The sequence below is a fragment of the Myotis myotis genome, unplaced genomic scaffold (assembly GCF_014108235.1).
Source record: "Myotis myotis isolate mMyoMyo1 unplaced genomic scaffold, mMyoMyo1.p scaffold_m19_p_1, whole genome shotgun sequence".
Lineage (NCBI taxonomy): Eukaryota > Metazoa > Chordata > Mammalia > Chiroptera > Vespertilionidae > Myotis > Myotis myotis.
The window spans coordinates 141,110,641-141,127,543 of record NW_023416313.1 but is presented as its reverse complement, the minus strand read 5'-3'; the positions used below and the strand labels follow the sequence as shown (position 1 = coordinate 141,127,543).

The window sequence follows — 16,903 nt, the reverse complement described above, 5'->3', positions numbered from 1 at the left end:
TTCCAGCAATTAGTCAATTACAGTTCAGGTTTTCCTACCCTTGCACTAGGTCCCACAGCAGTTATAGCTGATAAATCTCTGTTCATGTAAGCGGTGACTCCCAGTATTCACCTGTATCTTCAGTCTTGGAGAGAGTGGTACAGTGGGGCCTTGACTTACGAGTTTAATTCGTTCCGAGACCAAGCTTGTTAAGGAGCTCCTTAACTCAAATTACTCTATCAACTCAATGCAAAAAATCGGCCGAGAGACAGCTGGTATCTCAAAAAACTCGTTAGTCGGGACACTCTTAAGTCAAGGCCCCACTGTATATCCCTGGTCCACCCCTCTCTGACAGATCCAAAAAGTGTTACTCATTATTCAGTCATTTCAGCTCTTGTTGTTAGGATGGAGTGGTGACTTATAAGCTCCTTACATGCGGCTTTTCCTTTTAATTTATTTTTTAAATTACTTTATTGATTTTTAGAGAGAGAGAGAGAGAGAGAGAGATGTAAGAGCAATACATCAATATCTCGAATGCACCAGACGGTGGATGAAACCTGCAACCTAGGTATGTGCCCTGACCAGGAATCAAACCCTCAAAGTTTTGGTGTACGGGATGATGCACCAACCAACTGAGCCAGCCAGCCACGGCTGTATGAATTCTTTATACTGTATTTTAGATAATAGCCCCTTGGAAGTATTGTTTACAAATATCTTCTGCCCTATAGAGATCCCTGGAAACCTCTGTGGTGTAGGTAACAGAAAATAAAAACTAGGGCTTCACCACCACCTACTGGAAAACAAAAGGAAGACCTCTAGTTATCAACCAGCTAAACAGTGAGAGTCAAATACTTAAAATATTTCATGACCTGGCTTGGTGGCTCAGTTGGTTGGAGTGTCATCCTTTACATCAAAATTTTGAGGGTTTGATTCCCGGTCAGGGAACATACCTAGTTTGCATGTTTGATCCCCGGTGAGGGTGTGTACTGGAGGCAACCAATCGATGTTTCTCTCACATCAGTATTTCTCCCCCCCTTCCTCTCCCACTCCCTCCTTCCTCTCTTTCTCTAAAAATCAGTAAAATATATCCTTGGGTGAGGAGATAAATATATATATATATTTATGATATATATTTACCCTTGAAGTTGGATGGCTATAATTCAATAAAAGATTTTCTGCTCAACACACAAACACGTTTGAGAGATATGTGCATAATATCTCCTATATTAGGAGATAAATATATATATATTTATTTCATTTCCACAAATATCCAGACAGAGATTAATCCATCAATCCAAGGTGAGAAGGGAATTCAGAAAGAAAAGGAAAAATCTCAAGAAGGTGGATGTCCTCTTTATGACCCGATCTCCTTAGTCTCAGAGTACCACCTCCGTGGTGGGAAGTGGCAGGCTATGGGTTACCCGACCTGTGTGTTCCCTGTGCTGCCTTCCTGTAGCCAGAAGCACCTGCAGAGCCACTCCATCTGAGTTGACCCAGCGGCCTCTACCATGCTCTACCTCAATAGGTTAGGGAAGGTATGTGTGGTGGGGGAGGTTTTGCATATCTGCAGTTACGTTCTTTCTAGTGGGTTTAGCTGCAATGAGAACAGACTACTTAACGCTGGAAAGTTTTTTTCTGTCTTTTTACAGTCTTTCAAGTGAGGATTTTACTGCCAGGGAGCCACAGGAGAATATGATAGATAATTCCCAGGACTGCAGATTTCTTTGACCAGTAATGATAGGTGGTAGAATGCTGCCACCCTTTGCAGTACTTCTCTGCCCCTGACCCTGGGCTCAGCCTCAATGTGTGCCAACTGCCCAGGCCTGATTGCTGCCTCTGCCCTTCTGGTTTACCCAGTGGGGGTTGCACCTCTAGTGTTCACTGCTATTGCATCTTCTGGGGCAGCAGAGAACTCTGGAATGCATCTGTGGCTCTTGTCTCTGTCCTTTCCCTATCCTGTTGCCCTGTTCATTCCCACCTTCAGATATCTTAATGCACATATCTCTCAAACGTGTTTGTGTGTTGAGCAGAAAATCTTTTATTGAATTATAGCCATCCAACTTCAAGGGTAAAGACCTGAAGGTCTTCTCGTGCTGCCATGCTGCTGACATCTCAGAATCTCTGTTTTTGTGTTTTTGCTAATTCATTGGGATATTGTCCACGTAGTATCATGTGTTCTGCAAATAGAGCTATTTTGCTTTCAATTTGGATGCCTTTAATTTCCTTCTTGCCTAATTGTTCTAGCTAGAACTTCTAGTACAGTGTTGAATAGAAATGGTGAGAGTAGACCTGGTGGTTTTTCTCCAGATTTTATGTGGAAAGCTTTCAGTCTTTCACCACTGAAGTGTATTAGCTGTGGTGCCCTTTTATCATGCCAAGGAAGATCCCTCTATTCCTCGATTGTTGGATTTTTTTTTTTTTTTTTATCATGAAAGAGTGTTGGATTTTGTCACTTTTTTTTTCTGCATCAATCAAGATGAACATGTCACATTTTGCTTTTATTGTTAATGTGATGTGTTACATTATTTGACTTTTCTTCATACGTTGAACCACCCAAATATTCCTGAGATAAGCCCCACTTTGTCCTGGTGTGTAGTTCTCTTAACAAAGATTCAGTTTGCAGGTATTTTGTTGATGATTTTTGCATTTATATTCATAAGGGGTACTGGTCTGTAGCTTTTCTGTGATGCCTTTAGCTTGGGTATGAAGATAAATGCTGGCTTTTTTATAGATTGAATTAAGTGTTTCCTCCTCTTCTATATTTTGGATCAGTTTGGAAAACATTGGTGCCAGTTCTTAAATACTTGATAGAATTCATCAGTGAAGTATTCTATGCATGGACTCCCTTTAGTTTGGAGATTCTCGATTTGTGAATTTTTCAGCATTCCTTCTTTCATTTTCTTGTTGGCCATGTTGAATTTCTTTTCTAAAGTGTGCGTTCAACTCCTGGATATCAAAACCAGATAAGGACACTACAGGAAAGCTACAGGCCAATATTCCTGATGAGTATGGATATAAAATTTCTCAATAAAATACTAACAAACCAAATTCAACAGCACATTAAAAGGATCATACATTATGATCAAGTAGGATTCATCCCTGGATGCAAAGATGGTTCAACATATGCAAATCAGTAAGTGTGATACATCACATTAATAGAATGTGAAATAAAAATTAAAGTCATCTCAGTAGAAAAAGCATTTAACAAAAAACATTCTTTCATGATAAAAATTCTCAACAAATTAGGTATAGAAGGAATATGCTTCAACATAATAAAGGCCATCTATATATGCAAGCTAGCATCATACTCAATGGTGAAAGGTTGAAAGCTTTTCCGGTAAAATTAGGAAGAAGACGGATGTGCACTCTCACCATTCCTATTCAACATAGTACTAGAAATCCTAGCAGAGGAGTCAGGCAAGAAAAACATAAAACATATCCAAATCCAAAAGAAATAAGCAAAATTGTCTGTTTGCAGGTTTCATAATCTTATATATTGAAAGCCCTAAAGATCCCACCAAAAAAAATTGTTAGAATAGCTATCCAGCTGCCATGAAAGGGAATTTGGCTTACTTTATTGCATTAGTTAGTTATTGCTGTGTAACAAATAACCCCAAAACTTTGTGACTTGAAACAATAAACATTTATTATTTTTACCATTTCTTTGGATCAAAATTTGAAAGCAGCTTAGCAGTGTGATTCTGGCTTAGGATCTCCTAGGAAGTTGCTCCCAGACTGTCAGCCAGGGTGCAGTCAGTCCTATGAAGGCTTGATTGGGGCTGAAGGATTCACTTTTAAAATGACTCCCTTATAAGGCTTTGAGTAAATGCCTCATTTCTTTGCCAAGTGGACCTCTTTAAAGAGCATCTTGAGAATCCTTTATGACATGGTAACTACTGTAGCTTCCTCCAGTGCTGATGACCCATGATAGGAAAGTCACAATGCCTTTTATGACATAGTCACACATTGTCATTTCTGCCAGGCTTTGTGGTGGAAGTTGCTAAGCGCAAGGAAAGGGAAATCAGGCTCCACCTGTTGAAGGGAGGAGAATCAAACTGTGAATATCACTAACAGACCAAGTTGGGGTAAGCAGTGGATGAGACTCAAGAATACCTCTAGACAGTGGCTTTCTAGATTGCTTCGTTAAATTGTTAATGATGTTAAGTTATTGTTAAGACTTGAACTGTTATTGAGAGCCTTGGCCGGCCCTCACAGCCCCTCGGAGCTTCGGCAGGTCCTCGTAGCCCCTCACAGCCTGGGCTGGCCCTCGCAGCCCCTGCTTCGTCTAGAAAGTCATCCAGACAGTTGTCCAGAAGGTCGTTCTGCTGTTTGGTCTAATTAGCATATTAGTTCTTTATTATATAGGATATACTTACATAACATTGTTCCCCCCCTACTACTTAGGGCATCTTAAAATTCATGTACTGGAAGGAAAACAAATGATAAAAATCCAACTAAAATGTGTGAATAATCCTTAACTTTTTGCTGAAGCTTTGTTTTGGAGATGGTTGTTTGAAATAAAGCAGTCATTAATCAGATGCTGGGGAATAGAAAGAAGGCTAAGTAAATTTAGTCAAAGTATGAGTTATATAATGTCTTTAGAACATCCAATTTGGGGTTAACTTTTATTTTTGATATAATTTTAAAAAGAGAAAAGTTAAAATAATAGTATAAGGTACTTTTATATATATTTTATCCAGATTCACTAGAGTTTTTTTTATGACATTTGCCTTACCATCCTTCTGTTCTAAATAAAACCACCAGTGATGTGTGATAGGTTTTTTTTGTTTTGTTTTGTTTTTCTCTCATTGCAATGAAAGAGATTGCAGACCAGAAGAACCACAGGGCTTCTAACCAAAGGGTATGTAAATGGTTGAGCACTGTACTGGAATTAGAATGTGACTATAGAAGTCATATGCTTGCAGTTCTATATAGAATGCCTACAAATATAACAGCCACAAATATAGTCGGATGAAGAATTGTTTTTCAGGCTACTTAAATATGAATAGCATTGCTGTTGATGATGTGATTTTTTTTTTCCCTAAACAATAAACAAATCTTGGTAAAGTTATGAACAAAAATAACATACAAGTTTCCTTGACTTTACATAGGAGTAGTAGTTTGGAAATATTCGTTTTCTCCTAAAATAGCAAGAAAAAAAAAGATGATATTTATAAATAATGGAAAGATTCATTTTGTCCTAAAGTAGCAGGGGGGGAAAAGTCTATATGTAAAATGGCTCAGGTTCTGGGTTAATGTAATTATAGATAGGTTTGAGGGTTTTTTGGTTTGTTTCTTTGTTTTGTTTTAACCTACCTGAATCCTGAATATCCATCTGGAAATTCAAAAGTTTAGACCAGGATTTTTTCAGTCATTATGCCGTGGCACACTGGTATGCCGAAGAATTTTTAAAACGTGCAATACCTGACTAGTCAGGGTCACTGACCTCTTCTCCTTAGATTGTCAAATAAAAAAATGACAAGGACCAAGACAATAATAACTGTTGGCGTGAATGAATCAAAATTATATCTGTTTTGTCATATTGGCAAAAAATATTACGGTTTTTTTGTGTGCTGAAGAATTTAGTAAAAAATCCTTGAAAATCGCTGGTCTAGAATGTTCTTTGTTGTGTAGGACTGTTGGGTGCATTGCAGGATATCTTGAAATCCTGGCCCCTATCCTCTAAATACAAGTAGTTATCTTAATCTTTTGATAACAACAAAACATTCCCTCCAATTTTAACAATGCCCACCACCTTTTGTCCAGAACTATTAGTCTTAGTTGTATAAAAGGTGAGGAAGTCATGTATTAGAGTATGAAATAATATGCAACTTATTTGTAATTATGCATTGACTAAATTTAAAATGGATAATTTGAAACTTTTAAAATTAAGCTGGCTGTATTATATGTTCTTATTTTTCCTAGTAAAATGAATGAAAATAAACCAAGTGACTCACGGACTCTTGGTAAGTAACAGTATTTAAAATATTTTCAAATATAATTTAAAATATTTTACTCATGCTTTTTTATAATAAATCTCTTCAAAATGCTACTCAAACTATAGAAATGAATTTCCCGATTCATGCTTGCTTCATATAGTCATGTATTAAGGTATAACATTGTGTGTGTATTCATTTCAACAAAAATCTGCTATAGAAAGAAAATTTGCTATATTTTATTTGTATTCTCTATATGTATTTATCAGGCATTGTTTATATCTTAATAAAATTATTTATTTAATAAATAAATTTTTTCACATTCTTTTACAAAAGGAAAAATGTAGGTGAGAACGATTTAAACAAAACATGAAAGTTTAACATGAAAAGCAAAAGTTAAGTTTTAATGGTCACAACAGTCTCCTCAAATAGATACAGACCTTTGCTTTTAGTTGTTTTTTCTTCATTTATATATTGAACTTAAACAGTATTTATTGACTTGTTACCATGGAAAATGAAAAATTTAAACTGTTACTTTATTTATTTAAATATATGTTATTGATTTTTTACAGAGAGGAAGGGAGAGGGAGAGGGATAGAGAATTAGAAACATCAGTGAGAGAGAAACATCGATTCAGCTGCCTCCTGCACACTTCCTATCTGGGATGTGCCCACAACCAAGGTACATGCCCTTGACTGGAATTGAAACTGGGACCCTTCAGTCTGCAGGCCAACGCTCTATCCACTGAGCCAAACCAGTTAGGGCTAAACTGTTACTTTATACTCTTCTGCTACCACTCCTCCTCTCATCTATCCTTTTATAGATTTATTTTGTTTTAAATATATTTTTATTGATTTCAGAGAGGAAGGGTGAAGGAGAGAGAGACAGAAACATCAATGATGGGAGAGAATTATTGATCATCTGCCTCCTGCATGACCCCTACTGGGGATCAAGCCCACAACCCAGGCTTGTGCCTGACCTAGAATCAAACTGTGATCTGGTTCATAGGTCGGCACTCAACCACACCGGCCAGGCTATAGATTTATTTTTTTATTCCCTTTCAATTTAACATATTACACTTAGAACGCTATGGCTTGCCTATCCTTTGTAGAGAGTATCTGTGGACTCCACATCATGTTGGATAAGGAAATTTGTGTTCTTAAACTTCCCTCTGCTTTCCTGATTTTACTTATAGACTTCTATATCAACTGTGCTAATAGTTCTGAAACTTAGTAATTCATAGAGTACCTTCATATATTTGCCAGATGTAAATACTACCTATTCTGTTATTAGTGAATCTTTTTGCTAGGATTGACTCAATTTTATATATGTATATCCTATATAATAAAAGGCTAATATACAAATCAAATGAACAGCAGAACAACCGGTCGCTATGACACACACTGACCACCAGGGGGCAGATGCTCAATGCAGGAGGTGTCCCCTGATGGTCAGTGTGCTCCCACAGGGGGAGCGCTGCTCAGCCAGAAGTTAGGCTCACAGCTGGCTAGCCCAGCAATGATTGTGGAGCCTCTCCCGCCTACGCTGCAGTCCTAAGGATGTCTAGCTGATGGCTTAGGCCCGCTCCTTATGGGGAGCGTGCCTAAGCCATCAGTCGGACATCCCCTGAGGGCTCCTGGATTGCAAGAGGATGCAGTCTGGGCTGAGGGACCCGTCCCTGTGCCCCCAGTGCATGAATTTCGTGCATTGGGCCTCTGGTATATATATATATATATAAATGTGTTTATTTCATTATCTACACTAATGAAAGAGAAAGATGTAAATTGACCATCCCTTCATGATGCCCACCAGCCAATCAGGAGTGGGTATGCAAATTAACCCAACAAAGCTGGCAGGCCTGTGGGCAGTGCGCATGCATGCAGACTCCAAGCTCCTGGGGGCAGGGCAGGATGCTTGTGTCGTTGCCATGGCGACAACGCAGGCATTCCGCACCACCCCAGCCGCTCTGGGCCTCTGGGCAGTGTGGGAAGGTGGAAAGGTGGCTCTGGGCCAGAGTGAAGGAGGAAAGGCAGCTCCGGCCGGAGCGAAGGCAGTGCCGGCAGCCAGGGGAAGGAAGGCCTATTCTTTTTTTTTTTTTTTTTTTTTTAAATATATTTTATTGATCTTTTTACAGAGAGGAAGGGAGAAGGTTAGAGAGTTAGAAACATTGATGAGAGAGAAACATCAATCAGCTGGGAAGGCCTATTCTTGTAGGAATCTTTGTGCATCGGGCCTCTAGTTATGAAATAATATCATTTGCTATAGTAGAAGATGATCTTACATACAATGAAGTCAGAACAATTTTACTGAATTCTAAACATTAAAATTAAAAAACAAGTACAAATAAAAACAAAAGTAATCTATTTATAAAAACCATGCCGAAAACCTATCCTGTCCTGTATTCAGGGTCTGCATACTGGGTGGAGGCAGGAGGGGAACAAATTGAAAGCTGCAGGCTCACAGTATATAGCAGATGCAGCTTCAGCTAAGCATATATCATGAGGACTCCTCTTTTGTAGTGTAAGCTAATTCCTTGTGTTTCTTTTTCTCTTGATAGCTGCATGCCCACTTACAGTAAAAGTGTAGGCACTAGGGCTGAAGACATTAAGGTGGGAGCTGCTGTTGTAAAATGTCCAATAAACAAATGGCAATTTGCTGGAGTTAATATGATCAGTTACTTTATATGGGGGAAGGCAGGGGAGCTAGACTCTTAAAAGATTGGAGGAAGAGGCTTTTAGGTATGGCTCATTAAACTGGAGTGAGGAAGGTAAATATAGAGGGGATATTTTGCAGTATAATATTGGAATCTATTTTGTGACTAGCCTAGATAACAAATATAGAGCACCTTTTTAACATATAACATTCATTGTTGATTAGTTAAGGCAGGGATAGGGAACATCCAGCCCATTGTCCCTGTAAGGCCTGCGAAATCATTTGGTCTGGCCCTGCCAAGACATTATGGGTGAGTTAATTAAATGTTTAACCAAATATAGCAGGCTAATTTTGCATGGTCTGGGAATAATGTTATAAATATCCAGCTCACCCTTGGCCGAAAAAAGGTTCCCCATCCCTGAGTTAAGGTAAATAAGACTAGCTGCTAGTGTTATAGGTGATCCCTAAAGTCTTAATGGTTTAACACAATAAAAATTTATTATATGCTCATGTTATAGTCCAGTGTGGATTATTTAGTGGAGGTGGGGCAGACAGGGAGTTTCAGCTCTATGCACTCATTTAGAGAGTCAAGCTCCTTCCATCTTGTATTGATCTACCACCTTGAGATTCTCGGAGGCTTTTCTCTTCAGCTAGTGATTTTCTTATTGTTTTATTAGTATGTTTTTGTTTTGTTTTGTTTTGTTTTCAGTTGATCAGCAGCCTAGCCAGGATCTCTAGCCCAGTTCTGGTTTGGATCTCCAGCCAAGTTCTGATTTTTTATTGTCTTGTTACATCTGTATTTATACCAGTTGATTTTAATCCTGTCAATTTCTATTGCAAAGGTTAGGGCGTTTCTTATCTCCATTCCAGGGAGTAAAGATTATGTAGCTTAAGCTTGATTGTTCATAGTTAAACTGATTAACTACCCGCCTGGCACTTAGTTAAGGGGTTTTATTCCCTCCCTAACTTCAGGGGAAAATCCCTACCTGGGGAAACAACCTTTCTCGGATAGGTGACCGTGGTTAAAACACGTAGCGCTAAGGGGAGCAAACATATTAAGAACAGTATGCTATATACGCCAGGTCCCTTGAAACATATGCTGTGCAGATGTTTCTTTTCTGCAGCGACTGTGTCAAGCAGCAAAGATGGACCGGCTTCCGGCACACTGGGTTCACTCAGGCTAAGGCTTCGAATGCATTAATGACTTTACTGAACTACTACTCAGTTCAAAAGATCAGCAATGTCTCAGAGCATGACTAGCTGTGAGGGGAAGGAAAAGAGAACATTTGTTACCAATGACAACTTTTGTAAATGATTACGTTTTTTAAAGATGAATTAAGATTAGACCTATAAAAATGTCATCATTCATTTACCTTATGGCAATGCATTTTGAGTGGGAAACAGAGAGAAGTGGCATGTGTAGCACATATAATCTGGAATAAATACCCTCAGAGGAGGGTGATGTGCATGTAAATGTTATAAAACAGCTGAGAAGTAGCAGAAAAGTTAGTATCCGCTGAACCTGTCATGGCTTAGGTTTCTGAGTGCTGGTTCCTCATTGCGGCTGTCTGAGAAGCTCGTTTTATTAGTATGTTATTATAAATTTTCTATATAAGTAAACATCATGAGATATGAAAGATTGATAATAGTTATACTAACTCTTCCTGAACAGTTCTATGTGCCACGCCCTTTTAATTATATTACTATATGCTATATCATTGAATCCTCATTAAGACACAGTTTGAGGTTGGTACTGTGGTCCTCATTTTTAAGAGGAGGAAACAGAGGGAATGCAGGAGAGAGTGGGGAGGGGGAAGAGATCAACCAATGAACTCATATGCATAACCCATAGACCCAGACAATAGGATGGTGACGGTTGGGGGCGAGGGATGTTGGAGAGGGCAATGGGGGAAAAAGGGGCCATATGTAATACTTTCAATGATAAAAATTTATTTTAAAAAAAGGAGGAAACAGAGCAAAAAGTGTTTATGTGACCTGTCCAGGGTTATACAGTGAGAATGTAGATCTGAGTCCTAACTCACATGTCCCTGACTCTACAGTTTGCCTTTTTTAAAAAAAATATATTTTATTGATTTTTTACAGAGAGGAAGGGAAAGGGATAGAAAATTGGAAACATTGATCAGCTGCCTCCTGCACACTCCCCACTGGGGATGTGCCCGCAACCAAGGTACATGCCCTTGACCGGAATCGAACCTGGGACCCTTGAGTCCGCAGGCTGACGCTCTATCCACTGAGCCAAACTGGTTAGGGCTACAGTTTGCCTTTTTAAGATTATTTTTATTTATTTATGTATTTACTTTAGTCTTTGTCTCGCTAATATTTATTGGAAATCAGAACTGTGCACTGAAGGAATGTAGATGGTAACCTAGAGATCTTACACATTTCCTACCTTATAGTAGTGAAAGTAAGTCATACATATACAATAAAGGCTAAAACCAAGCAGCACTATAAGAAATCTCTTGGAGGAGGGTTTGCTCTTAGAGTTGCTATGAATTCAAGGAGCAGAGTGAGATGTTTGGGTTAAGGTGATGTTGGGAGAATTTATCTTGAAAGTTGGAAGCCTAGGGAGGATCCAGAAAACAAACGAGAGGAAAGAAGAGGACACCTTATACTTGGACATCGTCCATTTCTTCCCAGCACACCTAGTTTTTCTCTGGTCCTACTCTCAGAGAAACATGGAAATGTCAGCGTGCATCTGAGCGGCTCAGTAATTGAAGAGTAGTGCTAATTTAAACATTGGTTATATTTCCTGTTCTGTTTTCAGTCTACCTAGACTGGGATTTGTATTCAGAGGTAAAGGAAAGAGTTGCACATTTCTCTGAGATCACTGTTGATTTGTGTAAAATACTAACCTGACTTCGTAGGAAAGGAATGAGATGGGTGAGGGGCATGCTCATTGGTGAGTAAAAGGAGGTAGAGGCAGGATTCTAAGCTGGTGTGGATTCTTTTAGCCTTGGGAAAATGCAGCTGGGAGGCTCTCTGTACACTGGCAACCTGATCCTGACATGGGTGAACTGAAGAACTGTAGTTTGTGTGGTAGCTCCTCCTGAAAGCAATGATCTGATTCACCATATGATTTCCATTCTTTATGGACTATAAAAAAGACACTTCACCATTTTTTGAAAGGAATATGAGCAGGAATGTTGGTAGCGTATGCATTATTTAGAACCTGCCATCTTGCCTTGGTCTCACAAAGGAAAATGACAGCATTGTCATGATGGTTTCAATGTATGTGATGGGAATATAGATGTTGGATTTTGGAGCTTCTGTGAATTGCTGAGGATATTAAACCCTCAATTTTTTCCCATCCATTATTGCAGATAAATATCTGTTATCCTATTAAAAATTCATATTGCATGTACATTTGAGAAATATAGTATACTGTTAACAAAATTATTAACTCCAGCTCATATTTTATCCAAGGTAATACATATGAAAGATTACAGGACATCACATGGGCACAGATGATAGCTAGATTTGGCTCACTCTTATTTCCACTAGTGTCACATAGAACAGTTTTGTTCATTTTGAGACATTTTCAGTGAGATACTTGGAAATTTGGATAAGACTATTACATCAAGGCACATAGATAAAATGGCTTGGCAGCAGCACCATCTTGTATTTACATAGTTTCTCTTTTCTTTTTGGCTACTTGTGAGTTTCTTTTATTTCAGTTCTAGATTCTTGTAGTCTTTCTCCTTCTTCTTTAATAACACATCTTTGGTTATACCTCTGCCAATTCACAGATCTTCATTGACTCCTATTTGCACCCCAAATAAATTACAAACTCCTCAAGGTAATAATTAGGGTCATCCTGTGTAACCACCCTCCAGAACAAAAAGTAGAATAGAAATAGCACCCAGAAGTCATCCTTGTTGTTGCTGTCCTCATGCTGTCTTATTATTCTTCCCAAGAATAATACCTGACTCAAAGTCTTTTTTGTTCATCGTTATGGAATATTATTTAGCTAATATTATTTAGCTAATAAAAAGGAATGATTCCATTTACATAAGATTTCATTATCCAGAATAGGTATATTACAGAGATAGACAAAAAGCAGACTGATGTTTTCCAGAGGAAATGAGAAGTGACTACCTAATGGGTATAGAGTTTCCTTTGACGGTGTTGAAAATATGTTGGAGCCAGTGATGGTTGCACAAAATTGTGTATGTACATAATGAAGCTCATGAGATTCATCCATGTTGTTGGTTATAGTGGTAGTTCATGGCGGTGTAGCATTATTTGCATACCTCCATCAGCAAACTTTATGTGTATAAGGCTCTTCCTAGATGTGGCTTGGAGAGTGATGAAGTTCAGCTTAAGCTAGTCATGCAGACACGGAAGTTCAATATGGCCCTGCTGGGACCCTTAGTTTCTGTAGACCTTCTCAGGAGCCAGAAACAGTGCACAGGATAGCATGAGTGAGCACTTTAAAATTGCTCTTGCTTAGAGCTGAGCTTCTCAAACTTCTTTCTAAATTTGTTATTATTGTGGTAAAATGCACATAATAGAAAATTCATTACTTTAACTATTTTGAAATGTACAATTTGGTGACATTATGTACATACACAATTTTGTGCAACCATCACTGGCTCCAAAATATTTTCAACACCGTCAAAGGAAGCTCTATACCCATTAGGTAGTCACTTCTCATTTCCTCTGGAAAACATCAGTCTGCTTTTTGTCTATCTCTGTAATATGCCTATTCTGGATAATGAAATCTTATGTTAATGGAATCATGTACGTAACCTTTTGTGCTTGGATTCTTTCATTTAGCATAATGTATCAAGACTCATCCATGTTGTATGTATCAGTACTTCATTTCTTTTTCTAGCTAAATAATATTCCATTGTATGGATATACTATATTTTGTTTATTTATTTATCCACCTATCAGTGAACACCCCCCCCCCCTTTATTTTGGCTATTGTGAACAGTGCTGCTGTGAACATGAGTATACAAATATTTGTTTGAATATTTATTTTTTATTTCTTTGGCATGTATACCCAGGAATGGAATTGTTGTGCCATGCAGTAACTATGTTTAACTTTTTGCAGAACTGCCAGATTATTTTTCAAAGTAGCTATACCATTTCACATTTACACTAGCAGTATATGAGGGTTTCTCCACAGCCTTCCAAACATTTGTTATTATCTGTTAATTGTTACTGTGTTATTACTTTTGTTGTTGTTAATCCTCACCCAAGGATATTTTTCCATTGATTTTTTTTTTTTTTTTAGAGAGAGTGGGAGGGGGAGAAAGAGAGAGAAGGAAACATCATGTGAAAGAGACACCTCACATCAACTTGTTGCCTCTGGCATGCGCCCTGACCAGGAATGGGGATTGAGCCTGCAACCAGAATCGAACCTGGGACCTTTCAGTCTGAAGGCCGATACTAGCCACTGAGCTAAACCGGCTAGGGTGTTTTGATTATAACCATCCTAGTGGGTGTGGAGTGTCATCTCATTGTGGTTTAGATTGTATTTCCTTAATGAATAATGATATTAAGCATCTTTTAATATGCTTACTGACCATATATCTTCTGTGGAGAAATGTCTATTCAGATTTTTTGCCCCATTTTAAAATTGGGTTGTATTTTTCTTTTTGAGTTGTAAGACTTTCTTATACATTCTGGACACTAGACCCTTAACAGGTATATGATTTCCAAATATATTCTCTTAATTCTCTGTACATTATCTTTTTACTCTCTTGTTATTATCCTTTGATGAACAAATGTCTTAAACTTCAGTGAAGTTTAATTTCTCTATTTTTTCTTTGATTACTTTTGTTTTTAGTATCTTGTGATATTTAAGAAACTATTGCCAAATTCAAGGTTATGAAGATTTACCCCTATATTTTCTTCTAAGAGTTGTATAGTTTTGACCGTACAATTAGGTCTTGGACCTGCTTTGAGTTAATTTAATTGTTGTATATGGTGTTAGGAAGGGGTGTGATTATATTATCTTGCATGTGACTATTTAGTTGTCCCAGCACCATTTAAAATTTTTTTTGTTGATTGGTTTAGAGAGAGAGAGAGAGAGAGAGAGAGAGAGAGAGAGAGAGAGAGAGAGAGAGATGTCATTCTGTTGCTCCATGCATTTATTGTTTCATTGGTTGCTTCTTGTATATACTCTGAGCAAAGATCGAACCTGAAACCTTGGTGCATTGAGACAGCGCCCTAACCAACTGAACTACCTGGCAAGGGCCTGCCATCACCATTTGTTGAAGAGACTTTTCTTTTCCCATGGAATGGTCTTAGAATCCTTGTTCAAAATTAATTGATCTTAGACATATGGGTTTATTTCTGGAATCTTCTTTTCCATATATCTATATGTCTATATATCTTTCCATTTCTCTTATGCCAGTACCACACTGTTTTGATTTTTGTATCTTTATCATAAGTTTTGAGTCTTTTTTTTTTTTTCTAGGTCAATCTAGGTCAATCTTTTATTGTGAGTCGGTCTAAAATTCTGTTGACCTTTTCAAAGAACCAACTTTGCTTTTATTCATTCTATTGTTTTCTTTCTCTTTCATTTTTTTCTGCTCTTATGTTTATTATTTCTTCCCTTATGCTAGTTTTGGGTTTACTTTATTCTTTTTTTTCTTCTTCTAGTTCCTTAAAGTTAAAATTAAATTTGATTTTTATAGAGACTTTCAGGAGCTTCCTGACCAGCCAGAGGTGGAAGCTTAGTTTCTGGGTTTTTCCTGAGTATGCACCCAGCCCTGAGCATGTGTGTGTCCTAGATTCCCTCACTATATGTGGGAACTTTTCAAAGCCATTATTTCCCCATGTATCCCCCATTTCCAGCCTCTTCTTTCTTAGGCTTTTTAGTCTGTCACCTGCTTGTCCTGTCAGTTATCCTTTGTTTCAAGCTGCTGCAGCTAGTATATTTGTCTAAATGCTTTTGATAATGGTCAGACTCCAGCCCTGAGAAAGTTCTGACCTAGGCAAAACAAAGGCAAGCATCTGAGCCCATCCCTTCAGGGAGCCTCTACATGGGTCAAAACAAACAGTAACATTTCTTTGAGAACAAAGTCCACATTACCTCCTCTTGGACAATCCACACCAGGAACATGGGCCATTGTACTTAAGGCCATTGCCCAGCTGGAGATTGGGAGGCGGGAGGTGATGGGTGGAGTTAAAATACCATAAAGTTCTCATCAAATATAGCAACTTGTTTTTTATTAAGCACTAGAGGCCCGGTGCATGAATTCGTGCATGGGTAGGGTCCCTTGGACTAGCCTGTGATCAGGGCCACCTTCGCTGGCAACCAGCCCCGCCGTCTGCCGCCACCCACTCCAGTTCCCCGTTCACCATCGGGCGATTGGAGCCTGAAGGCCCGGGGGAAGGATCGAGAGGTCGCCCGTTCCTGCCCGCTCGCCAGCCCTACCTCTGCCGCGGGTCACCCTCTGTGTGTGGGGCAACTGGCAGGGTGGGGACCTTGGCCTGGTGCCGCCCGCACCCTCTACCACCCACCCCCAGGTCCCTGTTCACCATCGTGCGATCATAGCCTGCTGGCCAGAGAAAGAGATTCAGAGGTGGTCAGTGCACCTCATAGTGACTGGTTGAGCAGTCATTCTGCCGTTATGGTCGCTGGGCTTTTATTATATAGGATCTTCCTAATTGTTGTAAGATTTCAGAGTTTCTGAAAAATTGATTCTGACAGTTTTTGGCAGCTTAATCGTTGCTTTAATAGAGTTTTGAAGACTCCTAATCCATTGTTTTCAGTGATGTTACCTTGCAGGTTGCCATTTTATCTATACACTGGAATTCATCATTAAAGATTAATGAATAAAATATAAAGTCACATTATTGTTTTAGAAGTAGGTGTTGAAATTTTAAGTTACTGATAACAATATAATGTAACTTGCTTACACAGAAAGAATTGAACACATCAATTGAAAAAAGCACTAATTCCATAGGGGGGTGTTGTTTTTTTTAATTTACAAAATATTTTTCCTATCTAATTTACTTTTTCACTGTTAGCTTGTGTTTTCTGTCGAAAAAATGATGATTGTCCTAATAAATATGGAGAAAAGAAAATTAATGAGAAATGGAATCTCACTGTACATTACTATTGTTTGGTGAGTATAATTTATAAGTAAATCTTAGAAATTTGATGTTCTTCTAAAGAAGAGGATTAGATCCTGATGATTGGTTTCTGAGAATTAGATAACTTATTTAACTATTCTGGCTCTCATTTTGCCTATATGTAAAAATAAGATTTTCATTAAGACCTGTCATCATTACATATTTATTTTTGCCTAACCTTTTGACTAAAGGCAATAAATATTTGTAGAAAAGGAAATAAGATA

General features: G+C 38.3%; 1 protein-coding gene across 4 annotated transcripts in view; it reads left to right on the top strand.

Moving 5' to 3' along the window:
• Window positions 1-16,903, top strand: part of G2E3 (G2/M-phase specific E3 ubiquitin protein ligase) — a 70,878-nt gene that overhangs the window by 14,442 nt on the left and 39,533 nt on the right. The window contains exons 1-5 of one of the 4 annotated variants that reach the window (XM_036353992.1): window positions 1,256-1,514; window positions 3,962-4,064; window positions 4,800-4,840; window positions 5,905-5,945; window positions 16,575-16,672. In XM_036353992.1, coding sequence (XP_036209885.1) covers window positions 5,909-5,945; window positions 16,575-16,672 — 135 coding nt within the window. In that variant the 5' untranslated portion in view covers window positions 1,256-1,514; window positions 3,962-4,064; window positions 4,800-4,840; window positions 5,905-5,908. Of the gene's footprint in view, window positions 1-1,255; window positions 1,515-3,961; window positions 4,065-4,799; window positions 4,841-5,904; window positions 5,946-16,574; window positions 16,673-16,903 lie in introns of those variants that run through there. The other 3 variants (XM_036353984.1, XM_036354000.1, XM_036354008.1) reach the window with 3 other exon arrangements.